The sequence below is a fragment of the Pan paniscus genome, chromosome 21 (genome assembly GCF_029289425.2).
Source record: "Pan paniscus chromosome 21, NHGRI_mPanPan1-v2.0_pri, whole genome shotgun sequence".
NCBI lineage: Eukaryota > Metazoa > Chordata > Mammalia > Primates > Hominidae > Pan > Pan paniscus.
Window position 1 is genome coordinate 56,478,433 of NC_073270.2, and position 27,876 is coordinate 56,506,308.

The following is a 27,876-nucleotide window of genomic DNA, read 5'->3' on the forward strand; positions in this document are numbered from 1 at the left end:
ACTCCCATGTTTTGGACACATCCGTTTTAATTCTAAGATAAATATTGAAAGACATTACACATAAACAAAGTACTTTGGGGTCCTCCATGATTTTTAATAGTGTAAAGGGGTCTTGAAAACAAAAAGGTTGGGAACTGCTGTGCTAGTCCAAACAGGGGAGTTACAGGCCCTGACATGCACTTTATTTCCGGCTGAACTTGAGTCACCTCCTATGTGCTTTCAAACAGGGGGTGGAGGCAGCTTGCTTATTTATTATACAGCTTCGATTGGTGTCCTTTCCACCTGTGCTGCCACAGGTGGCCAGAAAAACCTTAAATCCTCCCACAAAACGTCTGGTTACCTGAATCCTCCAGAGGGAAAAAAAATGAGCTTCTCGCCTTTGAACCCAAGTGGGGCAAAGAGCCTGCAGAAGGGACACCCTCAGTGGCAGCACCCAGCAAAGACCCATCTGAGTACCCGCTGGGAGTCGGGTTCTGTGCCACTCAATGCCAGCAAAGCACAAGCCGTCCCTGCGCCTTCGGGAGCTTTCATTCTAGGCTGGTGGCAGATTACTCACAAAACTCAGATGCACACAAAAATGGGAAACCTGGAACTTGTCACAAGTGCTGGGCAACAGGGGTACAAGTGTTAGGAGGCCTCCGAGGTGGGCAGGGAGATGAGGGGAGGAAGGTACCCTAACCACTCTTCTTGCCAAATCTCAGGTTGGACCTTCCCCTCCACCTCCATTCCCCTGTCCCCTTCCTGGCTTGCAGGTTTCAACAGCTCTTGGATTCCCAGGTCCCACAGGGAGACCTTGGGACCTGGGAATCTCCTCCAGCCAAAAGCTTCAGTCTTCTCCTCTCCTCCCCATGACCAACAGGGTCTGTGTGAAGAGAGGCCGGGCTCTGAGACGTTCAGAGAGGAGGATTCAGCGTTTTGTTGCTCTGGGACACAGCTTGGTCACTCCGGGAAACGAACACAACCTAGAGGCTGTCATTTGTAGAAACAGCGAATGGCCAAGGAATGGCGGGAGGAGGGAAAAGGAAGACTTTTAAAGAAAAAAAAAAAAAAAAAGCCCTGAAAGACTGAACTAGAAATCCTCAGGGAGGCTGGGCCTGCAAGGAGCCTTCCCGCGCCTCAGCCCACTTTCCTTCCCTCTCGACCTGACGGACTTAAGGCGTGCAGAGTCTCTTCGGACAAAATCAAGCCAAGAGAGCCCTAAGCTTCTCCCCCAGCAACCGCCGCAGAGGCGGGAAAACTTGAATTTTGCAACCAAGAGTTGCAGCGGGACGCCTAAGCAACGATAAGGGGCGGTGGAGGGGCGTCGTTGGGGGCTGCAGCATCCCAAAGTGGAAGCGGGAAGGGGGCCCGGCTGGAACCGAATAGCCCCGCGGCGCCTCGGCAACCGGCCGGGCGGCGCATCCAATCCCCTAGACCGTGCGTGTGACTGGCGCGCGCCAAGCGGCGCGAGCCCCGGCGGAGCCGGGCAACCAGGCGCGCGCTCGCGCGTGCGCAAAAGGCCCACCCAGCCGAGCCCTTCTTCAGGTGCGCTCGCGCTTCCGGCCGGCCTCCCCGCGTGCCTTCCCGGGGCGGAAACTCCAGAACCCGCGCATGCGCCTTCTGGCCCTCCGGCCTGAAGCGGGGCGGAGGGCCATGGCTTCAGGTGATCCCGCCCCTCCCTCGTAGCGCAGGACCAATCGTGCGGTGGTAGGCGGGGTTTTGAGGAGGCAGCCCGCCCACGCACCGCGCGAGGCGTGTATCGATTGGTTGGCGCCGCGGGCGCAGGTGCGCGCTTTCTATTGGGTGTGGGCGGAACGCGAGGGATTGCGGCATCTTCGGGGGCTGCAGGTGAGCGCGCGCACGCGCCGCGGCTGTGGCCCGCTCGGGTGCGCGCGCGCGGGCTCGCGGGGGAGGCGGCAGAGAGAGAGGTTGCGGCGCCTGTGGCCTCCGCTCCGCCCCCTCCTCTCCTCCAGCGCTGTCGCCGTCGCCGCCGGGGCCCGGAGGGAGGGAGCTGCTTCCCAGCCTGCCGCGCCACCAGTCCGACCCTCGGTCCCGCCGTGTGAGCAGCTGGTGGAGTGGAGCTCAGCGCGGACGCCGGAGCTGCGGCCGCCCCCTCTGCAGGTGCCTGTGAGGAGGCGCCCGGGCCGCAACCGCTTTCCGAGATCCCCAGTCGCGCACTCGCTCCCCGCGCTCCTGAGGGGCCGCCCGGCCGGAGGAGGCCGTCGCGGGGCTCGGCGTTCAGCATGAACCGCAGCCACCGGCACGGGGCGGGCAGCGGCTGCCTGGGCACCATGGAGGTGAAGAGCAAGGTGCGCGGGGCCCGGGCTGGGCGGAGCGGCGGGCCTGGGGGGCCGGGGCCTGGGAGAGGCCGGGCCAGGCTCGGAGCGCCGGGGGAGGCGACGGGCTGAGCTGCCCCGGGGTCTGGACGGTGCGGTCGGGAGACTGTGGGTAATAAACTTGCCGAGGAGGGGGTGGCGGGGGTCAGGGGGCGCTAATGTCCTCCCCTGGCCCCGGCAGGAAGAAGACCTAGTCCAGCATTTAATCTCATTCCGTAAATCTCATTCCCGTGTTCACGGACGGGAGTAGGGGCCAAGGTATATCCAAGGATGGCACACACTGAGTGAAATGCGAGGCTGCTCAAAAGGTGTAGGAGAATCCTCCCTGCTGGGCTGTGAGTAAAGGGCCCTGGACCACCCCGTTGTTCCCACTTTCTGTGGTTAAGGGGCGCATCGAGTGGCGAAGGAGAGAGCCCAGTGAACTAAACAGCCCTTTAAAAGTTCGCTTTGCTTCCTGCTGACGCTCTTTCTAGCACTAACTTTGGTATGCATTTAATCTGTAAAATTAGTACTATCACCTTACGTTGGAGTAGCACTTTACAGTTTGACTCTAGATGCTCTTTTCATTCCATCCTGCTACCTACTCACATCAAGTGCTTTTCCCCTTGACCAACGGTATGCCAATCTGCTGATAATTACTTCGGTATTCACTGAATTTCTAAATCTCAAGGCTCGGTGAGCAGGGTAGTCTGTAGGGAGGGATTAGTTAGGGAATGCCTTCCAAAGGGGGTTTTGAGCTGGAATTTGAAGGTGATCGGCAGCCAAGGGAACACTTTCAGCAAGCGTTTCTTGAGTTGAAGAGTTAAAAGGAGCTTAGATAATCTAGCCCAATTCTCTGAGAAGACTGAGGCTTAGAAAGGTTATGACTTCCTCAAGCTGTTTTTTTGCAAAGCCTTCATGCCTTTTTAATAACTTCTAGACATTGCAGAATACAAAACAGGACACTGGCTGGGCCCTGAGAACATTTAAAATAGAATTGAGAAGGCCAAAACACAGAAAAGGAGAAAATTGAAAGTATATCAATTTCAAAAAAAAAAAGTAATGGAGCATCATAGATTGTAAGACTACTAAGGAGTATGTAAAATCAAGGAGTGATTTGAGTGAGGTACAGTGGAGTAAGGAAAGCTTCCTAGAGCCTCTAGGTAGAATAGTTTTATTGTCTAGGTTTGATAAGCAAAGTTCTGTAAGTTTCTGTAACTGAGAATCACATCGAGAAAATCGACATTCGTTTGTAACATCATTAAAAAATGTGATTTGAGTCTGGGCGCGATGGCTCACGCCTGTAACCCCAGCACTTTGGGAGGCCGAGGCGGGTGGATCACCTGAGGTCAGGAGTGCCAGACCAGCCTGGCCAACATGATGAAACCCCATCTCTACTAAAAATACAAAAAATTTTTAGTCGGCCGTGGTGGCACATGCCTGTAATCCCAGCTACTTGAGAGGCTGAGGCAGGAGAATCGCTTGAATCCGGGAGGTGGAGGTTGCAGTGAGCCAAGTTTGCACCATTGCACTCCAGCCTGGGCAACAAGAGCAAAACTCCATCTCAAAAAAAAAAAACAAAACAAAACAAAAAAACGGTTTGGCACTTACATGACGATTGGCACTAGTTTCAGAATTAGTAAGAAAAGACGTGTAGTTACAGCAATTTAAGGAATGTGCATGTCCATGTGTCCTCTGTGCACAGCATAGCAAATTGAAGTGACTTGCTTGAGCTATAGCGTTAAGATGACCCAAAATACATAGCAGAACTTTTCCTTTAGCGGTATGGTGGCAGTAGAGGTTCCATGCCCAGTGGTTGAACCTTCTTATGGCATTTTTGTTATAAGTCTAGTTTGGATTTGTGGGAGTTGAGGTTATGGAAAGAAAAACACTTGTGATATTGCATAATCTTAAAATTTTAAGTTTATAGCCCTAATCTTGGTAGCAAGTCTTTAATTTTTTTCCACAGAAAAAAATGAGTAGGAATTCTAAGTATACTGATAAATATAATCAAATAGTAATTTATCTCTAGTACTAAGAAACCTTGAGTGCTTTAAAACTGGAATTTCAGGCTTTTTGCCTTTCTCTTGTCAACTGATTTGTGAATCTTTCACTTACTTCTGTCTAAACTACATGTTGTATATTTGAACTGCCATACTGCACTTTCAGCGAACTGTGTCTTTTAAATAGAATCATACACTGATTCTAGGAACATGTGCTGAATGAAGTCGGTCCCACTATTCTAGCTGTTGACAAATAGGCAAGATATAGGTAGTGAGTGTTTCTGGTATGTCTATGACACCTTATATGTTTCAAATATATATTGCTGATACATTTATTTTCAGTAGATTGAAACATTTGTCACCTTAACCATTTAAAAAATATTTGGAAGGGTTTTTGAAACAGTATTTTCTTTGACATTGCTTTAGTGATACCACAGCTTTTTACAAAACTGATTGCTAAGAGTTTATAACCAAAACTAGGTAGTGTGCCGGTCCTTTTTTTTTTTTGAGACAGGATCTTGCTCTGTCACCGGGGCTGGAGTACAATGGCACGATCACGGCTCACTGCAGCCTCAACCTCCTGAGCTCAAGCGATTCTCCGATTTCAGCCTCCTGAGTAGCAAGACTACAGGCGTGCACCACTACACCCAGCTTATTTATTTATTTATTTATTTATTTTGTAGAGATGGGGTCTCTCCATGTTGCCCAGTCTGATCTTGAACACCTGAGCTCTAGTGATCCACCCGTCTCTACCTCTCAAAGTACTGGGACTACAGGCGTGAGCCACTGCACCTAGCTGGTCCATTTTTCTCTTACTATTTTCAATTTTTTTAAATCTTTTTAGAGACAGGGTTTTGCCATGTTGGTCATGCTGGTCTCTAACTCCTGAGCTCAAGTGATATTCCCACCTAGGCCTCCCAAAGTGTTTGGATTATAGGCATTAGCCACCACACTGGGTTCCGGTCCATTTTTAGGATCTCTTTTTCTTCATATAAACAGTAATGTTGGCCAGGCATGGTGGCTCACACCTGTAATCCTAGCACTTTGGGAGGGCAAGGCGGGCGGATCACCTGAGGTCAGGAGTTCAAGACCAGCCTGGCCAACACGGTGAAACCCTGCATCTACTAAAAATATAAAAATTAGTGGGGCGTGATGGCGTATGCCTGTAATCCCAGCTACTCCGGAGGCTGATGCAGGAGAATTGCTTGAACCTGGGAGGCGGAGGTTGCAGTGAGCCGAGATTGCGCCACTGCACTCCAGCCTGGGTGACAGAGGGAGACTCTGTCTCAAAAAAATAAAAAAATGCAATAAAGCAGTAGTGTCAACATTATTATCTTCACACGTGGAAGGGAAAAATAGTAATGATAAAAGAATGGAGAATGTAAATATACCTATAGTTCAATTTGTGGTACCAGCTAGTATGTGACTTTTCTTTGGTAACTGATTTATCTTCCTAATTGTATCTCTAGTGTTGGGAAGATTCTTAATCAATAATCTTGATGATGTCCTTTAATAACCCTGGAACAGTCTTTGAGGCATAAAATTTCCTAATTATTATTCATAGGCAAATAGACTATGAAAATTAAGTTTGCATTTCTAGAATGTACCAACAGACACTGGGGGAAGGGAGTCCACACACATTCTGGATGGCTAGGGCAAACTAGGCTATGAAACAGTTGTAAATGGTTCACAAGTGAATAATTGCTGATTGAATCTTAATTTTGTCTCTTAGTGTTTTTGTTCATGTAAAAAGTTCCCTTAATCCTATTGTTGTGTTGCAAGAAGCATAACAATTTCTCTTGGGTTTTTTTTTCCCATGCCAATATTGGCAAAAGTGCAAATATACCATGAAGCCATACAATTTTTTATTGTTTTTATCATAACAGTTAAGCAAGAGAAAATCTTGAGCGAAGAAATTTCATCCAAAAGCTTTAACAAAAACATTGAAGCCCTAAAATGTTAAATGATCAGATGTTATTCCCATTCATACATCAGGGGAAGTGATAAACCCTATGGATGAATCAGCAAGCACTAGCAACTTCATGTTGTGATACCAGAATAAAGAAAATGGAGGAGAAACTGTGACTTTGATAACATCATGAGACTAACTGATATGAAGGGTGTTCCCTGAGTTTTTATTTACTTTGAAATGTGAAGGTGTGACTACACTTTTTGAGAGCCTTAGGTATGAGTCACCTTATTTTCTTGACAGATGTTAGTGTTTATGTTTCAGGAATGTGTTTTGGGAACTATTTTAATTTTTTGTTAGAGGTAAGAGGTGTTTTTAGTGAGTTTTGATGTTAAAACCACTGAGGAGTATGGGTGTAAGCAGAGCAGATGAACTTTAGATAGAGCAAAACCAGTGAATCCAGATGTCCCATGGGACCTTTGGGAAAATGAAGTGACATATTTGTAAACTCAAATTATTATGGTAGGGGCTTTCTCTACATGATGCTTAAGGCTGTCCCAACAGTATTTCTCTTTTCCTTTTTTCTCTGGGACATAATATTTTTACATTAGTATTTCTTGCTAGTAATAGATAGGTGGAAGAAATATGAGTTCGGTGGTTAAACACATTAGGCAAACGTTCGTTTAAATATTTTTAAAAACCAACATAGGGCTTAAATGAGCCTTTAAAGTGCTGGTCTCCGCAGTGATTCCCAAGAGCATAATTATGTAGCATTTCTCAAACTTACATGACTGGGACACTTTTTGAGGAAGGCAGATTAACTTTTCTTAGGTTTCCACGTTTGAGGAAATGCCACGTTATTCCCACAGTGTTATAAATCCTGTTTATCATGGACTAGATGAAGCCAGTCCTTAGTGTTTTGGTTTTTTTTTTTTTTTTTTCTTTTTTGAGACAGAGTCTTGCTCTGTTGCCCGGGCTGGAGTACAGTGGCATGATCTCGGCTCACTGCAACCTCTGCCTCCCAGATTCAAGAGAGTCTCCTGCCTCAGCCTCCTGAGTAGTTGGGACTACAGGCATGTGCCACCACACCTGGCTAATTTTTGTATTTTTAGTAGAGACGGGTTTTGCCATGTTGGCTAGGCTGGTTTCGAACTCCTGACCTTGTGATCCTCCCGCCTCAGCCTCCCAAAGTGCTGGGATTACAGATGTGAGCCATCACGCCTGGCCTCAGTTCTTAGTGTTGAATAAGAGTCACTTTTAATTATTTGACATTGGGAAAACAGAAGTGTAGGGAAACAGACTTCAGAATCAGAACTGTGAAGGTAAGTATTGGGCATGATGGAGGCTGTCTTCCTCCCCATTCCGCCCCATTTGTGTGATCTCTTAATACCTCCCTGAAGTAATTATTCTCTTTACCCACTAATTGGTGAGCTTCTGGAGCAGGCTCGAGGCTTTCAATCTCTAGGGCCTAGCACTGTGCCAAACACATAAACACTTTGTGCGTTAATTGGATAGTTATAGGACATACATTTGATGTATTACTGAAGCTTATTTTTTTCTGCATTAACATAGGGAAGATCATACCTTAACGCCACGTAGCTCACAGTTCTTTTTGTATATTTTGCTGTTGATTCTTACCACATACCATGAAATCCTAGTTCCATTTATGGGGGAGGACACTTAAATGCTTTCCTTTGGTCAAAATAAGGACTTGGACAAGTCTTTGGTACCCCATAATGCACCTGAGGAGAGCATTGCCGTCAGAGTCTGGGCTCCAGACAGGGTTTGAGCTGAGTCACTATGCAGAACAGTCCGCAGTAAGGCCTAGGTACCCCAGGGATAGAGTTGTGCCTGCCTCTCTTGAAAGGAATGCTCTTCAGAGACACAGCAGTCAGGAGGCACATTCTTGTGCCTTTCTTAGGCTTTTTAAAATCCCTGATAGTAAGGTTCTTCACAATAGACAATCTTTCCTTAATTAAAAATACTTGCTCTGCTCGTTAATTTTTCTATGGCATGCATTTTCAAATTGGGTCCTTTTACTTTTTTTTTTTTTTTTAAGTAATATGTTTGTTACGTTTATAGTTTGGAGCTGAATTTCGTCGGTTTTCGCTGGAAAGATCAAAACCTGGAAAATTTGAGGAGTTTTATGGATTACTACAACATGTTCATAAGATCCCCAATGTTGACGTTTTGGTAGGCTATGCAGACATCCATGGAGACTTACTACCTATAAATAATGATGATAATTATCACAAAGCTGTTTCAACGGCCAATCCACTGCTTAGGATATTTATACAAAAGAAGGGTAAGTATCACTGTTTAGAAAAATTGTGTTAGAAATAGAAATAGTGTATTTTCCCCACTGAAAGGATACCCAGACTTTGCCACAAACTTAGTGAATAAACATTTTGTGTGAATCTTCTTATGTTAACTAACATGTGGGTTAAAACATTTGTGATATTGTTGGTTTAATTAATATCTTTATGCTTCACTAAGTGTACTTTAGAAAATTTATATTTCTAGTTACTTTTGTGTTAACCTCTTTGGTTTTATTTTTCCTTAAGTAGAAATTGGGAATTTATTGAATATTGGGAATTTATTGAATCTTCACTTTATCAAATGGATTATTCTCCACTCAGAAAAATGTGAAAAGAGTGTGACTTTGGAATCCAAAGCATTCCTGTTTTTTGGTGGCAACCAACTTTCAAAGGCTGTATTTACCAGTTAATAAATACCAGAAACAAAGCCATTTAATCTTCCTGAGTCTCAATGTCTGCACCTATAGAAAGATTATAATATATTGTAGAATTACTATGAGGATTAAATGAGCTAAGTGCAGTGCCCTGGCTTATAGTAAGCACCCAGTAAATACTTTCTTTCTTTTACTTTTAGGATACTTTTTAAAGAAATTGTATAAAACTAGTTAATTATCTGGAAAATGAGGTGGGAAGTTACTATTATGGAGGGATGTAAACACTGATATTAATTAGTCTTCCAAAAAAATTGAAATCACTATTTGGCAATAACTTTCTTTCTTTCTTTTTTTGTAAAGACTGGGTCTTACTATGTTGCCTGGTCTCCGGTGATCCTCCAGTCCCTGCCTCTCAAAGTGCTGGGATTATAGGCATGAGCCACCATGCTCAGCCAAGAATTTTCAAATGTATTTTGAGTCCTAAAACTTTTTTTTTTTAATCTCGTAGCCTCTGTGTGTGTATGTATGTGTGTCTGCAGATAGGCAGGGTAGGGCTTATTATGGTATGTACCATTTATTCCTTTCTTAATTGTAAATGAAGTGGTTTGGGAAGCCAGCATGAGAGCATCAAGCCTGGTATTGGGATAAATTAAAGACTTACGGTATTTATAAGCCAACCCAGAAAGTAGCTTGAGAGCGGCCAGGCTTGGTGGCTCACGTGTGTAATCCCAGCACTTTGGGAGGTGGAGGTGGGCGGATCATCTGAGGTCAGGAGTTCATGACTAGCATGGCTAACATGGTGAAACCCCATCTCTACTAAAAATACAAAAATTAGCTGGGCATGGTGGCACATGTCTGTAATCCCAGCTATTCAGGAGGCTGAGGCAGGAGAATCAGCCAGGAGGTGGAGGTTGCAGTGAGCTGAGATCGCACCACTGCACTCCAGCCTGGGCAACAGAGCAAGACTCCTCAAAAAAATTTTTTTGAAAAGAAAGTAGCTTGAGAGAATGGGTAGGGATTATCTTTGAAGGTGAAAACTATTTCTAATCAATTGATAAGCATTAGACCACTCCCAGGGCTCTGGAATTCCACTGATTATGTATCTTTGCTTTCCTGGGTTTGGAGGAACTAAAGTCCACCAACAAAATAAACCTCCAAGGATAACCTCTGCCTATATCACTTGACTATTTTACAAAATACTTTCACACACAAATTAATGTTCCCAAAGTTTCCTGAGATGGATCTCAAAGGTAATTAACAGGAATGCGATATAATGAGAGTGTGACCTTAGGAAGATTCAGTTGGCTGTTCAGGATGAATTGGAGTGGGCAGCAGTCTTACAGTAGAGAGCCAGGAGCAGGCAGTAAAGAAGTGAGGAGACTGGCCTAGAAGTAGAGGGGAAGGGTGGGGGGAGGGGAGGAGGCAGTGGCGGGAAGGTAGGAGGGGAAATACTTGGGAGTCATTGCACTCACTGTGGCTGCTTTGCAGTGAAGGAGAGTCCAGCAGAGCATATCTTGATGGTTTGAGTCTGACAGCTGGGACAGTGTCATGAACAAGCAGAGTAGATTGATTTGGAAAAGAAAATTATGAATTTTGTCTTAGGACAAATAATCTTAACCAATCATTCAGGAGATTAGAAATGGTAGACAAAAGTTCAGGGTAGAAATCCAAAAACTAGTTAGATTTGCAAGCTTTTTGAAAAGTGATAGTTAAAATTTTGGGAGTAGACATAAAGGCTATCTGAGATGAAGACCATGGATAGAACCTTGGAAAGCTATATATAGAGTGCTGGAAAAGGAGGAAGAATTTAAATAATTATGGTTGAATAATAGGCCTTTCTTGTTAGCAATTGTAATTTTCTTTAAAAAGTTAGTTGCTGTTTGGATGTGCATTCAAATATAGAGTGGGTTTTTAAAGTATTGCCATCTGACAGAATTTTGTTGGATTATCCCCTTTGTTAGAAAGATTATGACAGTTGAGTTATACCACCACATGTTTTGTTAATGGAATTATACTCTTGCATGATTAGGGAATTAATCCTAACATCTTTTAAGGGTAGTTATCTTTTATTTCCTTTCTAAGTTTTTATTTATTGGTGGTATAATTTTTATCGAGACCTTTGATGGTTTTTATTGTTGTCATAGGAATTACAACTTAGAAATATGTTTCTATGTGCAAATGTTTTCTATGTATTAATGGTAAAATGTCCAATATAATTGATGGCCCTTAGAATTTGATTTAGAAATAGGCAATTCAACAGAAATATTTTAGATTTTAAAAATATAAATTTAATACAAATATGACTTTAGCAAAAATGAAAGTAGGTAGTCAGTTCATTCCTGCTTAAAACCCTCTGATGATTTCCCATTGCAACCAGAATAAAATCCCTTCTGATTTGGACTTCCCAACCTCATCTTCCCTCATTCTCTCACTCCCTCATCACAGTCAGCCACACTGGCTTCCTTCCTGTTCCTCAGACTTGATGAGCTTGTTTCTTTTTTTTTTTTTTTTTTTTTGAGATGGAGTCTTGCTCTGTCACCCAGGCTGGAGTGCAGTGGTGCAATCTCGGCTCACTGCAACCTCTGCTTCCCAGGTTCAAGTGATTGTCCTGCCTCAGCCTCCTGAGTAGCTGAGACTACAGGTGCGTGCCACCATGCCTGGCTAATTTTTGTATTTTTAGTAGAGATGGGGTGTCACCATGTTGGCCAGGCTGGTCTCGAACTCCTGACCTCAGGTGATCCACCCGTCTTGGCCTCGAAGTGTTCTGGGATTACAGGTGTGAGCCACTGCACCCAGCCGTGAGCTTGTTTCTGTTTCTGTGCTCTTATGCTTGGTTATTCTTAAGGACACTTCACCCTCAGTTCTTCCCACGTCTGCCTCCTCCTGCTTAGCTCAGATAAGTTTGTCAGAGGAGTCTCTTCTGACTACCCTAACTAAAGCCCTCCACCTTCCCACCTTTACCACATCATCCTCTGAAGACCTGGAAATATCTTATTTAAGAATATGTTAACTTGTTTCCTGTCTGTCTTGTTTACCATCAGGTCCCAGCATCTAAATCTGGCAGACTTACTTAGTGTACTATAATGCATGCACTCTTTTTTTTGTGGAGGGGGGACGGAGTTTAGCTCTGTCCCCCAGGCTGGAGTGCAGTGGCGCGATCTCGGCTCACTGCAAGCTCCACACCATTCTCCTGCCTCAGCCTCTGAGTAGCTGGGACTACAGGAGCCCGCCAACACACCCGGCTAATTTTTTTTTTTTGTATTGTTAGTAGAGACGGGATTTCACTGTGTTAGCCAGGATGGTCTCGATCTCCTGACTTCGTGATCCGCCCGTCTCGGCCTCCCAAAGTGCTGGGATTACAGGCGTGAGCCACCGCGCCCGGCCGCACTCTTTCTTTTAAGCAAAGTTGAGCAGATGCTTAACTAGAAATCTGATTTTATGTAAACCTTAATGAACATTTAATTCAAGGAACTAATATAAAGTATGACATTAAGTATAGTTACATTTTACTGCTTGATTACAGCACATTTTCTGTTTTCTTTGCTTTTTGATTTCAGTTAGGCATCAGTAAGGCAGAAGTTACACTTAATATGTACTGAGTTTTTTTTTTTTTTTTTTTTAAGTCTTGCTCTGTCACCCAGGCTGGAATGCAGGGGCGTGACCTCCACTCACTGCAACCTCCGCCTCCCAGGTTCTTGTGCCTCAGCTTCCAGAGTGGCTGGGACTACAGATGCGTGCCACCACGCCCTGCTAATTTTTGTATTTTTAGTAGAGACAGGGTTTTGCCATGTTGGCCAGACTGTTCTCAAACTCCTGACCTCAAGTGATCCGCCCACCTCGGCCTCCCAAAGTGCTGGGATTACAGGTGGGAGCCGCCGTGCCTGGCCCCAAGTGATTTATTTTATTTATTTATTTATTTTTGAGACAGAGTCTTACTCTGTTGCCCAGGCTGGAGTGCAGTGGTGTGATCTCGGCTCACTGCAGCCTCTACCTCCTGGGCTCAAGCGATTCTCCTGCCTCAGTCTCCCAAGTAGCTGGGACTACAAGCGTGTGCTACCATGCCGGGCTAATTTTTGTGTTTTCAGTAGAGACAGGGTTTCACCACGTTAGCCAGGCTGGTCTCAAACTCCTGACCTCAGGTAATCCACCCTCCTCAGCCTCTCATAGTGCTGGGATTACAGGTGTGAGCCACTGCGCCTGGCCCCCAAGTGATTTTTGAAAAGCAAATTGCAAAACCATTTTAAAATTTAAAACTATGTGATCTTTTAACATCTGATACTCTACTAAAATTTCTTTAAAGTGAAAGCTTACAATTCAATGTGTAAACTACTTTATAGTCTGAAGTTTAAGATAGTGTTGTTGGATATCTTGAAAAATTTTTATAACAATTTATTGTTAGAAGAAAAACCCCATACTCTATTCCTAGAGCAGTTATCATGGGAGCAAAAACAAAACACAAGAAACCTGGTATCTTAAAAGTTATTTTCATGCAGAGGATCCCAATCCCCCATTCCCTGTTAAGAGTATTAGAGTTTATCCTAATTGATTCGGGAGATGGGGAAGAGAAGGTACAGAATAGACTTTCCCGCTCTCATTGTTGAGGTTATTGCTGTGCACTAAAAATTTTTTTAAAAATATTTAAAGCTTGCGCCTTTTAAAAATACTCAGGTCATTCCTGTCAGTTTGGAATTCAGCCAGGGAAATGTGTATTTTTAAAAGCTTCCCAGCCAGTCCTGATAATCAGCCAGGTGGAGGATCTGTTGATGTGCTACAGAACAGACCCCTCTCCAGATCTAGTCAGAATCTCTACATCCAGACTCTTGCTATAACACCGTCTGTTTTTGATTGACACCAGACACACATGTTTACCTCTTCGATTTATTCTAGTTTTATTAGGAACACTAGAAAGGCTTTGCTTTAAACTTTGTCTCTCATAGGGCATGCCCTCACACAGATGTGACTTTGTGGCCCAGATGCTGGTAACTGGGCATCTAAATCATCTCTTAGACTTTGTGCATTGGACATTATTTTGTAGATGTCTTTTAAGGTTACATTTTTATGAATCAGGGTTTAGTTTAAAGTTGTCTAAGGAATATACATTTTAGTAGTAAATTGTAAATTATAGTTTTAACAAAAGATATGGCCCAGAAATGAAAAAAATAAATTACAGCCTGTAATCCCAGCATTTTTGGAGGCCGAGGCGGGCGAATCACGAGATCAGGAGATCGAGACCATCCTGGCTAGCATGGTGAAACCGTGTCTCTACTAAAAATATAAAAAAATTAGCCAGGCTTGGTGGCGGGCGCCTGTAGTCCCAGCTACTCGGAAGGCTGAGGCAGGAGAATGGCATGAACCCAGGAGGCGGAGCTTGCAGTGAGCCTAGATCGCGCCACTGCACTCCAGCCTGGGCGACAGAGCGAGACTCCGTCTCAAAAAAAAAAAAAAAAAAAAAGAAATTGTGGAGTAACATCTCAGTATCTGACACCAGTTACTCACAACAGAAACGTGGGTGTCACCTTTGACACATACCTATTTTTTAGTCAGTCACCAAGCCTATTAAAACTGTGTTCTAGTTATTTTTCAGATTTGTCTCCCCATTTCCATGTCCTCTGCTCCAGGCCAGGTGCCATCCAAATTTACTGAAGTAGCTTTTTTTTTTTTTTTTTTTTTTTTTTCTGAGAAGCAGTCTCGCTCTTGTTGCCCAGGCTGGAGTGCAATGGCGTGATCTCGTCTCACCGCAACCTCCGCCTCCTGGGTTCAAGTGAGTCTCCTGCCTCATCCTCCCGAGTAGGTGGGATTACAGGCATGTGCCACCATGCCTGGCTAATTGTGTATTAGTAGAGATGGGGTTTCTCCATGTTGGTCAGGCTGCTCGCGAACTCCCGACCTCTGGTAATCCGCCCACCTCGGCCTGCCAAAGTGCTGGGATTACAAGTGTGACCCACTGCACTGCGCTGGCTGCAGTAGCTTCTTGTCCTCCCGCTCCACGTCCTTCTCCAGCCTGCAGCCAGAGTGAGCTTTGTAGAAAAACCAAATGAGTTCACTATCACTGTCTTCCCTTAAAATCCTTGATTTTCTTCCCTTTGCCCTTAGGCTAAAGTCTGTAAACTTTGGTACTTCCCAGGAGGCCCTGTTTGTCTGTTTGGCCCCTGGCTGCCTCTGACTCAGCTCCTGACTCCCTCCCTCCCTCCCTCCCTCCTGCTTTTCACCCTCTGTTCTAGCTGTATTGGATTTCTTTGTCTGGCCCTCCCTCTTCTGGATATTGTCGAGTCCTGTGCCTGGAACATTCTTCTTGCCTTCTACTATTAGCCCCTGGCTGGTTTTCCTCACAGAATCACTTCCCTGGAGAAGCCTTGCCTTACTCCTACAAGCCAGGCCAGGTCCCCTTTACATACTTCCCCAGCATGGTGTGCTTATAGCTCTCAGCACCTTTGTTATAATTTAGTTAGAGTATTTGAAATTATTTGTTAGTTGCCATCTCCTCTTTTAGATTGTAAGCACCATGAAAGTAGACACCATACCTATTTTATTCACCAAATCTGTACCACAGAGCACAATTCCTGGCACATAGTGTTCGTTAAATATTTGGTGATTAATTTTTCTGTATTAGGAATGAAGGGGTCTGCAAAATTTGAATATCTAATTTGCTTTAAGTGATATTTAATCTTTTTAAAGTTGCCAGATCTGGCTGGGCGCAGTGGCTCACGCCTGTAATCCCAGCACTTTGGGAGGCCAAGGTGGGCGGATCGCCCAACGTCAGGAGTTCACCACCAGCCTGACCAACATGGTGAAACCCTGTCTCTAATACAAAAATTAGCCAGGCATGGTGGTGCATGCTTGTAATCCCAGCTACTCGGGAGGCTGAGGAAGGAGAATCGCTTGAACCCAGGAGGTGGAGGTTGCAGTGAGCCGAGATCGTGTCATTGCACTCTAGAGCGAAACTCCGTCTCAAAAAAAAAAAAAAAAAAAGTTGCCAGATCTATCTCATTTAACCATTTTATATTAGAGCAAGAGTTGGCAAACTAAGGCCTGCTGGCTGCTTTTGCATATAAAATTTTCTTGGAACAGGGTCTCACCATTGCCCAGATTGGAGTGCAGTGGTGCCATCTTAGCTTACTTCAGCTTCGACCTCTCAGGCTCAAGTGATCCTCCCACTTCAGCCTCCCAAGTAGCTTGGACTACAGGCACAAACAAACCACCATGCCCAGCTAATTTTTAAAATTATTTTTGTAGAGACAGGGTCCTGCTATGTTACCCAGGCTGGTCTTGAACTACTAAGCTCAAGCAGTCCTCTCACCTCGCCCTTCCAAAGTGCTGGGATTACAGGCATGAGCCATCATGCCTGGCCACATAATATTTTATGGATTGTCTGTGGCTGCTTTTACAAGAGTGATTATATAGACTGTAATACCTAGACATTTACTGTCTGACTCTTGACAGAAAACGGTTGTCAACCCCTGGATTAGAACATTTTAAAACATTATTTCATTATTTGATTTCTTCCTCTGATCTTCAAGTGGGGCATAATCTTGAACTTTGTTGATGACTGTACTATAATGGTTGCTGTTTTGTTACTGTATGGGGATACTGATGGAGCTTATGTAGAAGTTTTTTTTTTCCTAGATTTGCTTTTTACTCACTGTAAAGCTTTTATGTCTTACATCTGCCTGCCACCCACAAATGGATCCTTACCCTTTGCTCTGAATGTGTGGTTTATGACCCTCTATGAGCAAAGGAATGAGATTACTAGGCTTTTCAGAATTAATGTTTAAAGAGTAAGAGGTTCAGAGGGAAGCCCTGCAGGATAAGTGAAGAACAGCCACTATTTGTGTGTAAGAAAGTAAGACATCCAGTTTGACTATTTGGAGGCCTCCTAGGTGGATCCTTGTCTGTTCAGTTAGCCGAGATCATTGGCTGAAGAAAAGGCTTGGGATAAATGCGGTGCTGCTGTATCAGCCCATATCATGTACTGTTGCATAAGTGAATTTATACAAGTGGACAGTTGCTATGATCAAGTTTTCAAACTTTCCATCTCATTCTGAGTTTAATGCTCTGATAGTGTTCAGGTAGAAAGTCAACTCCAATTCCTTGTGGACATTCACCTTTACACTTTAACACCCTGAACCCTGGCTTTCTGCCAAAATATTTTCTTTCCCAGTGGCTGGAAACTGATTAGCTAGATGGGAGAACAAAGGTGGCTTTGTACTGGGGCATATTGCTTTTGAGAATTTAGCAGAGAGCATTCAAATGGAGTCTGGATGTGATGCCAAATTATGCAGATTTGGAATTTATTTTGGTTAGGTTTCCCATGAGTAGGTATGTAGGCAACGTAATATTGTTCTCAGTTTATATGGTCTGGAATTTCCCTTATAAATGTTATATAGGCTTTCCTTATTGATTGTTTTAAAACACAAATATGTATGATTTTGAGAAAACACATTACCAGAAAACTATTCTTGATAGGTTTTTTTTGCCAAAAAGATTGTTTACCAATGGATTTATATCCAAAGCCATATTATAAATACATTTCTGTCTCTGTAAGAGCCCAATGCAAATACTTATAAATGATTACAAGTGTCCCCAAGGGGAAAAAAATGCCAAAAAAATAAGGTACCCCTAACCTTATATATTTATCTGAAACTAGGTTTTGAAGAGTGTTCACGCAGCATCAGAAAAGAATACTAAAGCTCCCCGTACTCTGACATAATTGATACTTGGCATTCATTATTGTGACTTGGAAGATACTAGCCTAGTAAGAAAACCTGGGCTCTAGTTCTTTCTGTGTAACTTACGTTGTACCCTTAATTTATTGGTTATAAAGTGAAGATGATAATAGTTTAGCAATGAGGGGGTTTAGGATTAAACAAGAGAATATGAGTTGAAGCGCTATACAAACGCAAGATGGTGAGATTGGTGTTTTCTGTGGCAGCAGCTGAGACTAGGATTTTCAACTATTTCTTTTGTGGAGGAGGAGGGAAGCCATTTATTTTTTGTTGTTGTCTTTTCTTTTCTTTTTCTTTTTTTCTTTCTTTTTTTTTTTTTTTTTTTTTTTGCCTAGCCACTGGAAAACCAGGGAGAGGCATTATTGAAGTTGTTGTGTTTTTTTTTTTAATTCATGTAAATTTCACTTTTTAGTTTATCCTCATTGTAGTTATTTTTGAAAATACTATTTTAACTTTTGTTTCTGCTGTTAGTTTCATTTTCTGTTTTACCTCTCATTCTCTGATGAAATGTTTTGTTTATAGACTATCTTCCTTCAGCCATATAATTTAACCATATCTGGTGTTAGGTGTTCTGTTTTCCCTTTTAGTTTATTATATAATTAGGTGGCAGTATTTAAAGATCGGAAGATTTTGCCTAAAAACAAGACTTTCTGGCATGAAGAAAATCTGCCAGGAACTGAGAAGCAGCTATGCCATCTAAATGAGGCAGGAGCTCTCCAGTTTGCCAGAGTCCTACTACTTCCTATTGTCTGTGTCACCACCACTGAGGACAAAATACCATTGCACTTTATGCATAGTTTTTCACACAGTAAAGAAAAAAGTTAAAACTCCACCTTTGCCTCTTTCAAAATGAAAATGAGAGATCAAGAATTCCTGCTGGGCGAGGTGGCTCACACCTGTATTCCCAGCACTTTGGGAAGCTGAGGCAGGTGGATCACCTGAGGTCAAGAGTTCGATCAAGACCAGCCTGGCCAACATAGTGAAACCGCATCTCTACTGAAAATACAAAAATTAGCTGGGCATGGTGGCACATGCCTGTAATCCCAAGCCACTTGGGAGGCTAAGGCAGGAGAATCGCTTGAACCTGGGAGGCGGGGGTGGCAGTGAGCTGAGATCATGCCTCTGCACTCCAGCCAGGATGACAGAGCGAGACTCCGTCTCAAACAATAGCAACAGAAAACTGAGGGAGAGTGTTTATTTGCAGAATACCAAAATTCCGAAGTGTTTGTTTGATATGCATCAGCATCAATTACATTATCTGCCCACTCAGCCTCTGATATTGGTATATGATTTTACTCTCTGATTTACCTTGAGAATCAAATATCCCACTTCAAGTCTTTGAGTTGAATATGATAAACATGCAAATTGCAGGCGTGTTTTTGTTTTGTTACCGAGGCTGGAGTGCAGTGATCATAGTGCGCTGCAGACCTGAATCCTGGAGTGAAGCCATCCTCCCATCTCAGCCTCCCAAGTAGCTGGGACTCCAGGCAGACGCTACCTACCACACCTGGCTAATTTTTTTTTACTTTTCATAAAGACAGGGTCTCACGCTGTTGCCCAGGCTGGGCTCAAGTGATCCACTCACCATGGCCTCCCAAAAAAGCACTGGGATTATAGATGTGAGGCACCACGCCCAACCACATTACAAGCTTTTTAAACAAGTGAAGGAAAAATGTATTTTAAGTAGCTGGTTTAAAATGATGTTTTAAGGCCGGACGCAGTAGCTCTCACCTGTACTCCTAGCACATTGAGAGGCTGAGGCGGGAGGATCTCCTGAGGCCAGGAGTTCAAAACCAGCCTGGGCAACATAGCAAGACCCTATTCAAAAAAAGGTAAAAATACATATATATTCAATGATGTTTAAGAATATGTAAGATCTGGCCAGGTGCGGTGGCTCACGCCTATAATTCCAGCACTTTGGGAGGCCGAGGCGGGTGGATCATGAGGTCAGGAAATCGAGACCATCCTGGCTAACACAGTGAAACCCCATCTGTACTAAAAATACACAAAAAAAGTTAGCCAGGCCTGGTGGCACACACCTGTAGTCCCAGCTACTCGGGAGGGTGAGGCAGGAGAATTGCTTGAACCCGGGAGGCGGAAGTTGCAGTGAGCCGAGGTCACACCATTGCACTCCAGCCTGGTCGACAGAGTGAGACTCCATCTCAAAAAAAAAAAAAATATGTAAGATCTATCATAGTTTCATTTGCCATATTTAATGTTTAAAAGTGAATGAGCTCTATCAAATTTAACTTCAACATTGGTTTATTTTGTGATGTGTATTTGAGATGGCCACCTAGTGGTTTTTTCTGGTATGGCATTTTACTACTGTACTAGATTATGATCTGATTAGAATAAGCTTATTAGCTAGTTTGTTTATATACCAAATATATTTTGAGTTATCCTTTCTGTACAGATTCAGCTGCAAGTGAATAGATATTTTTACAGCATTTCTATGATTATTTTGTTTTATTTTTAAACAGAAGAAGCAGACTACAGTGCCTTTGGTACAGACACGCTAATAAAGAAGAAGAATGTTTTAACCAACGTATTGCGTCCTGACAACCATAGAAAAAAGCCACATATAGTCATTAGTATGCCCCAAGACTTTAGACCTGTGTCTTCTATTATAGACGTGGATATTCTCCCAGAAACGCATCGTAGGGTACGTCTTTACAAATACGGCACGGAGAAACCCCTAGGATTCTACATCCGGGATGGCTCCAGTGTCAGGGTAACACCACATGGCTTAGAAAAGGTTCCAGGGATCTTTATATCCAGGCTTGTCCCAGGAGGTCTGGCTCAAAGTACAGGACTATTAGCTGTTAATGATGAAGTTTTAGAAGTTAATGGCATAGAAGTTTCAGGGAAGAGCCTTGATCAAGTAACAGACATGATGATTGCAAATAGCCGTAACCTCATCATAACAGTGAGACCGGCAAACCAGAGGAATAATGTTGTGAGGAACAGTCGGACTTCTGGCAGTTCCGGTCAGTCTACTGATAACAGCCTTCTTGGCTACCCACAGCAGATTGAACCAAGCTTTGAGCCAGAGGATGAAGACAGCGAAGAAGATGACATTATCATTGAAGACAATGGAGTGCCACAGCAGATTCCAAAAGCTGTTCCTAATACTGAGAGCCTGGAGTCATTAACACAGATAGAGCTAAGCTTTGAGTCTGGACAGAATGGCTTTATTCCCTCTAATGAAGTGAGCTTAGCAGCCATAGCAAGCAGCTCAAACACGGAATTTGAAACACATGCTCCAGATCAAAAACTCTTAGAAGAAGATGGAACAATCATAACATTATGAAACCGTGGTTTGAATGTTTTCAGAGTGAGGATGCCATGAGGACTTGTACATTTGGCTAGTTTAAAAGCATATATACCTCTGACCAGTGACGTGGAATAGGCATGAGACGAGTAACGTTGCAAGCTTACAATATTATTAAAGTAGTAGTTTGATAATTGTTAATATAAACTTTGGTGGATCAGAGGTAAATTTAAGTCCAAAACAAAGGGGCCTTTGCTGATGAAGTTACGTGCTTTTGCTATTTTGTCTGTGGAGAATCAGATGTTAAAGCACATTCTTGGAACTATGTGAGAAGACTAGATCATTTCTGTTGGAAGTGGTTGCATATTTAACCTGCTGTGCAGAGCCCAGTTAATTTTTCCTTTAACTGTATTTTTAAAATTCTAATGTGAAGTCTGATTCTCTCTTGTGGTACATTGGGGACCTCAGCTCTTAAAGGTCTCATGTTCCCAATATTTTATTTTGATTTTTTTTTTTTTTAGTGACTGGGTCTCACTCTGTTGCCCACACTGGAATGCAGTGGCATGATCACAGGTCTCTGCAGCCTCAATCCCCTGGGCTCAAGCAGTCTTCCCACCTCAGCCTCCTGAGTAGCTGGGACCATAGGCACATACCACCACATCTGTCTACTTTTTGTATTTTTTGTAGAGACAGGGTTTCGCCATGTTGCCCAAGTTGGTCTTGAACTCCTGGGCTTAAGCAGTCCTGCCTCGGCTTCCCGAAATGCTAGGATTAGAGCCACCATGCCCAGCCTATTTTGATTTTTGTTTTTTTAATGTTCCTTTCTAATAAATTGTAACAAATGATGTTCTCAAGTACATTTCCAGTTTCTTTTCTTTTCTTTCTTTCTTTTTTTTTTTTTTTTTTTTGAGATGGAGTCTCGCTCTATCGCCCGGGCTGGAGTGCAGTGGCGCGATCTTGGCTCACTGCAAGCTCCACCTCCTGGGTTCACACCATTCTCCCGCCTCTGCCTCCCAAGTAGCTGGGACTACAGGCGCCCGCCACCATGCCTGGCTAATTTTTAGTATTTTTAGTAGAGACGGGGTTTCGCAGTGTTAGCCAGGAAGGTCTCGATCTCCTGACCTCCTGATCCGCCCGCCTCGGCCTCCCAAAGTGCTGGGATTACAGGCGTGAGCCACCGTGCCCAGTTGTGCATTTCTGGTTTCTAAGAATCAAACCACTTGGCTGTTTTTAGGAGTTGCTTCCCATGTTATAAAGTTCAGGAAGCTTTTTTTTTGTTTTGTTTTGTTTTGAGACAGAGTCTCTGTCACCCAGGCTGGAGTGCAGTGGTGCAATCTCAGCTCCCGGGTTCAAGCAATTCTCCTGCCTCAGCCTCCTGAGTAGCTAAGATTACAGGTGTGCGCCAACACGTCTGGCTTATTTTTTTGTATTTTTAGTAGAGATGGAGTTTCACCATGTTGGTCAGGTGGGTCTCAAACTCCTGACCTCAAGTGATCCGCCCATCTCCTCCCAAAGTGCTGGATTGCAGGCATGAGCGCCTAGCCAGGAAGCTATCTTTTCTTGAGTTATGAAACTTTGCAACAGTTTTTCAAATTGGTGTTTGTCCTTCCTATAGCTTTCATATTTTCAAATTAATTCTGTATGGCTATATAATTTATGTTTTAAAAGGCAATTCTCTTGACTTTGGAAATATGGAAGTCTCTCCTTTAACCTATTCTTGTTCCCATTCCCAGTCTCATTTGAAATCATTCCTTTTATTGTTAGTGTGTGTATTTTTGTTGGTGTGCTTTTAATGCATCCAAGTATGCATCATTTTGGATAAAAAATACATCCAAATTAAGATGTTTTAACACATAGGACAAACTTGTGCACTTTTTATGCCAAAAAAAAAAAAATTGGGTTTTCCTTCATGGGATTTCTAGAAACACTGCCTACACTTTATGAAAACTACATAGTATTCACCTGTGACAGGTAGAGTTTATCACTATTAATTTTATGAGGCTATTTATTACTTTCCAGTGCATCCACTTAGAACAAGCTAAGAGTAAGGCTGCTAACTTTAATTCCTTGCCTGATTTTATTGTACAATGTGCACAAGCACAATGGTATGCTTGTATGTAGAAACTAAAAATACTATGAAGTACATAAGTTCCCTATGGCTTATGGAGAGTTATTTATTAATTAACTTTATGGTAGGGCTAGTATGAATACCTTTTTAACAATTGTGTGCTATTACAACAATGAAGATTCAAATGACTCCGTTTTGAAGGATGTTATCTCTATATGGTAAAATATATATGAAGAAGTCTTGATTACGTGAAGATCACTTGACTCAGAATACTTCAATGTATTTTGTTCACATTACCACTAAGCATATTATCAGTAAACTATTAACTGACTGCACATTATGTAATACGTTGTACTTTTTGTTGAATTCACCGAAGTTCTTCCATTTATATACTATTTTTAATGGCATTCCGGCTTTAACATTCTGTGAGTCTTATAAATTTGACTCTTGAATGGCAAAATAATGTTAGTATGTAGAAGGTTAACTTTCATTTATAATATAAGTGGTGCAGGGGTTCAACATTTTAAGTAAAAATATTTTTACACACTACCTCTCTCTCTTTTTTTTTTTAAGTTTTAACATCAGAACTTTTGGGGGGAAAACTACTTCAGGGCTTGACTTTTTGTACAAATTTTAACTGTAAAATACAGATTTATCTTGTACGCATTCATGGAAATGGAAATCAAAGCTGCTAGTGCTTTTTATTTTAATTATCCTGTTAAGGGTATCTATCAATGGTATTTTCAAGTAGATCTCTGTTTCTTAAATTATTGGTGAAATAATTGATTACTAGATATATTGTAAAACCAATAGATCCTGGTTATACGATAAAATATCAGCTCATTGGTAGGCTGAATCAATTATTTCAAGTGCACCTTATTAACAAAAGTATCAGTGGATCCAACATAAAATTTTATAGTACTAAATGTCAAGCCTAACTGTGAATTTTGTTCTGTATCTTAAGTAAATTTATGATAATGTTCTCGAGCTATCAACAAAATATATGTACTTTTGTGAGCTATGAATTTTCTAATTAAATTTTACATGCTATAACATGATTTTTACATGAATGATACTTTGTTTATAACTATCAAATGTCAGTATTTTACTACAATTTTATTATAAAGTGTACATTATCACTAAATGAACTTCGATTTTAAAAATCAAATTAGCTTTAGTTGTATATTATTTTTTACAAATAAAGATAGACTTGTATAAAGGCTACTTTCTTGTTTGAAATTATATGAAAAGTTGCCCACAAATACCAGGTGCCCATTATATAAAATAGGTAGGGAGAAAACCCTTGAGTTTTAACAAGATCCTTGCTTCCTTAACTTTTAATTGTTAAAAGATGGACCCCAAATTGTATGTGCACTTTTTGCAACTGTGTATGACCATATGGCTATGGGCTGGATGGTAACTTTTAAAATGTGGTTAATTCTGATAGTGTGAAAGGTTATGCAAGCTATTCACCCAAAGTTATCTTTAAGATTATTTGAAACTAGTTTGTAATGTGACAGCTTATCTTCTGAAATTCAAATTCACTTAGTTATACTTAATTAGTATTACCATCTATCTAGTATGGCCTATGTTGATTGAATTCAATTTATACTGAAAAACTTAAAATGTCTGAGAAAAAGGCCAGGCATGGTGGCTCATGCCTGTAATCCCAGCACTTTGGGAGTCTGAGGCAGGCGGATCATGAGGTCAGGAGTTGGAGACCAGCCTGGCCAACATAGTGAAACCCTGTCTCTACTAAAAATTAAAAAAAAATTAGCTGAGCTTGGTGGCGCACACCTGTAGTCCCAGCTACTTGGGAGGCTGAGGCAGGAGAATCGCTTGAACCGGGAAGGCGAGGGTTTCGGTGAGCTAAGATCACGCCACTGCACTCCAGCCTGGGCAACGGGGTGAGACTCCATCTCAAAAAAAGAAAAAAGGTCTGAGAGAACAACCTTTCCTGAGCCATTTCTAATTCCAAATTAGCCACCCTGTCATTGGCTTAGTTGGTCATTGCACTAACTCTTCTGCCAACAAGTTTAGAGGACAATAGGACAATCCTAATTCCTTCCCTCCAAGTTAAAAACACTAAAAATCCCCTGAGTATAAATGGAACATCGTACACACAGAACTCTTCACACCTTTGATTGGGTTGCATTCAGTACCCGATATTCATCTCTGGGTTTTGAGTCCGTGAAACAATGGTGCAGAATTAAAACATCCCTTTCATTCCCAAAAAATGACCCCAATGCAATTTGCATCTTTGTTTTTTTGTGGTTTTTTTTTTTTTTTTTGAGATGGAGTCTCACTCTGTTGCCCAGGCTGGAGTGCAGTGGCACTATCTTGGCTCACTGCAAGCTCCGCCTCCCAGGTTCTCGCCATTCTCCTGCCTCAGCCTCCCGAGAAGCTGGGACTACAAGCGCCCGCCACCACGCCCTGCTAATTTTGTTTGTATTTTTAGTAGAGACGGGGTTTCACCGTGTTAGCCAGGATAGCCAGGATGGTCTCGATCTCCTGACCTCGTGATCCGCCCGTCTTGGCCTCCCAAAGTGCTGGGATTACAGGCGTGAGCCACCGCGCCCAGCCTTGCAATTTGCTTCTTAAATCACTATTGCTTCCTAGTTTCCAGTGCTGAGTAAGAGCTTGATTAAATTTGATTTTGAGGAAAAACTAAAGTTACAAAAATTTACCAAAAACCAGACCTCTCTGTTCTGCCTTTAGGTGCTCAAGTGTTTAACAGCAACTGACAGAACCACTTCTGATTTTGTTTCCCTTCTTTTAGTTTGATGTGGGGTTTAACTTCGAAGTATGTATACCAGCGACTTGGCAGCTGAGTTCTAAGCACAGTTTTGGGAGTGTTTTGCTGTTAAACATGGAAAGCCTTTGTTTTTATCTTGTGATGGCATATCACGTGATGATGATGGCTGTTATCTGTAGGGTAAAGCAAAACCCAGTGCCTCCTAGCTATGATCACTTAACATGCTAAATACTTAAGTACTGTCAGAAAAGATATTTTGGAAACCAAAATAAGTCTTCATTGCCCAAACGAAGTATATGTGCAGTCAAATGACTGTCATTGGGTGGATGTCTGGGCATTAGAAGGTAAATATAAAGGAAATTAATCGGTTAAAAGATCCTTAATGCCGGGCGTGGTGGCTCACGCCTGTAATCCCAGCACTTTGGGAGGCCAAGGCGGGCGGATCACGAGGTCAGGAGATCAAGACCATCCTGGCTAACACGGTGAAACCCCGTCTCTACTAAAAACACACACAAAAAAATATTAGCCGGTCATGGTGGCGGGCGCCTGTAGTCCCAGCTACTCGGGAGGCTGAGGCAGGAGAATGGCGTGAACCTGGGAGGCGGAGCTTGCAGTGAGCCGAGATCGCGCCACTGCACTCCAGCCTGGGTGACAAAGTGAGACTCCATCTCAGAAAAAAAAAAAAAAAAAAAAAGATCCTTAATATGTCTACCAAATTCTTCCCTAAAAACAAGACTTAGATAATATTGTAAAAGCTAATGTGTTTATCCAGTTGCTTTACAACACAATTGTATTTTATAAGTTAATATTAAAATTCAATGGAGTTTGTATTTTATTTACAAACTATAGGTGTTTTTCCACTTAAAAAAGCTCTCTTTTGGGAATTAAGTTTACTCTGAAAGCAGTATTCTCTGTGTAATAGAAAATAAAGAAAATTTAATACCCTTATTATCTAGTTCATTATAATCCCAAGGGATGGATAACAAGATAATACAGCATGAGTAAGTAAACATAACTTTTTAAAAATAATTTTCAGTCATATAAATAATATGCAAATTCGTTCTCCATATTAAAAAAAAAGTACAGAAAAAGCTAAAGTCTTTTGGCAGTACCATGCACATTTATCCATACCATATTCTGTTACAAAAAGGAATTGTGGCTTAAAATAAGAGTGACTATAATTTATAATCCAAATTGGGACACTTTTGAGAATGAATGGGTTTGCCACGAACTATGCCAGTAGAACAGGCTCAGACCAGATCTGTCTCAGGTAAACTGCAATATGGGTCACCCTGTTATAGGGTCTCTCAAAATTTTTTTTAAAAAACTGCGATACACAGTAAGAAATGCATTGAACACTATAATCCAGGACACACACACTATGTTTTCATATAGTAATGAAAAATGCTCTGATTTTCTATTTCACTTTTGTAGGGTGTGTATTGGAACATTCCAAAAACAATGTCAGGATGCCCTGTTTGAAAACACTGTGAAGTGCTTTACTTTTCACTTGAGATATTTGCCATGGGAAAGACTATCATATTTTTCCCTAAAGGAGAATAAAGGTACTGTATTATCTGCTTGCTAGCTTTTTTGTTTGTTTGTTTGTTTTGAAATAATTTCCAATGTAGAAAAGAGCTGCATGAAAAGCATAACCTTTGTCCAGGTTATATCCTCATTTGCTATCTGTGTATTTTTTCCTGAACCACTTCAGAATTAGTTAAAGAGATTCTCCCCTTTTATCCCCTTTAGACTTAGGCATATATTTTCTAAGAACAAGGACATTCTCTTATATTTTTTCTTATACAACCCCAATTATCAAATTCAAAAAAGTTAACATTGCTACAATATTATCTAATATATAAGCAATACTAGAATCTCATCAATTGACCTAGTGATGTCCTTTACAGAAATTTTTTCCTTTTATCCAGGATCCAACCCAGAATAAGACATTGAGTTGTCTCATCTCTTTTGGCCCCTTTAATCTGGAGCAGTTCTTCAGCTTTTCTTTGCGTTTCATAATATTGACATTTCTGAACAGTAAAGATAAATTGTTTCATAGACTGTCCCTCAGTTGGGGTTTATCTGTTTCCTCATAATTAGATTCAAGTGGCTGGGCGTGGTGGTTCACACCTGTAATCCCAGCACTTTGGGAGGCCGG

General features: G+C 42.2%; 1 protein-coding gene across 1 annotated transcript; it reads left to right on the plus strand.

Annotated features, from left to right (window-relative positions):
• The first annotated feature begins 1,754 nt into the window (after positions 1 to 1,754).
• PARD6B (par-6 family cell polarity regulator beta) lies at positions 1,755 to 24,184 on the plus strand. The gene is made up of 3 exons (XM_003815261.6): positions 1,755 to 2,288; positions 8,289 to 8,511; positions 20,102 to 24,184. The coding sequence occupies exons 1-3, from the start codon at positions 2,223 to 2,225 to the stop codon at positions 20,929 to 20,931; spliced, it is 1,119 nt and encodes a 372-aa protein (XP_003815309.1). The 5' UTR covers positions 1,755 to 2,222; the 3' UTR covers positions 20,932 to 24,184.
• Positions 24,185 to 27,876: the final 3,692 nt, after the last annotated feature.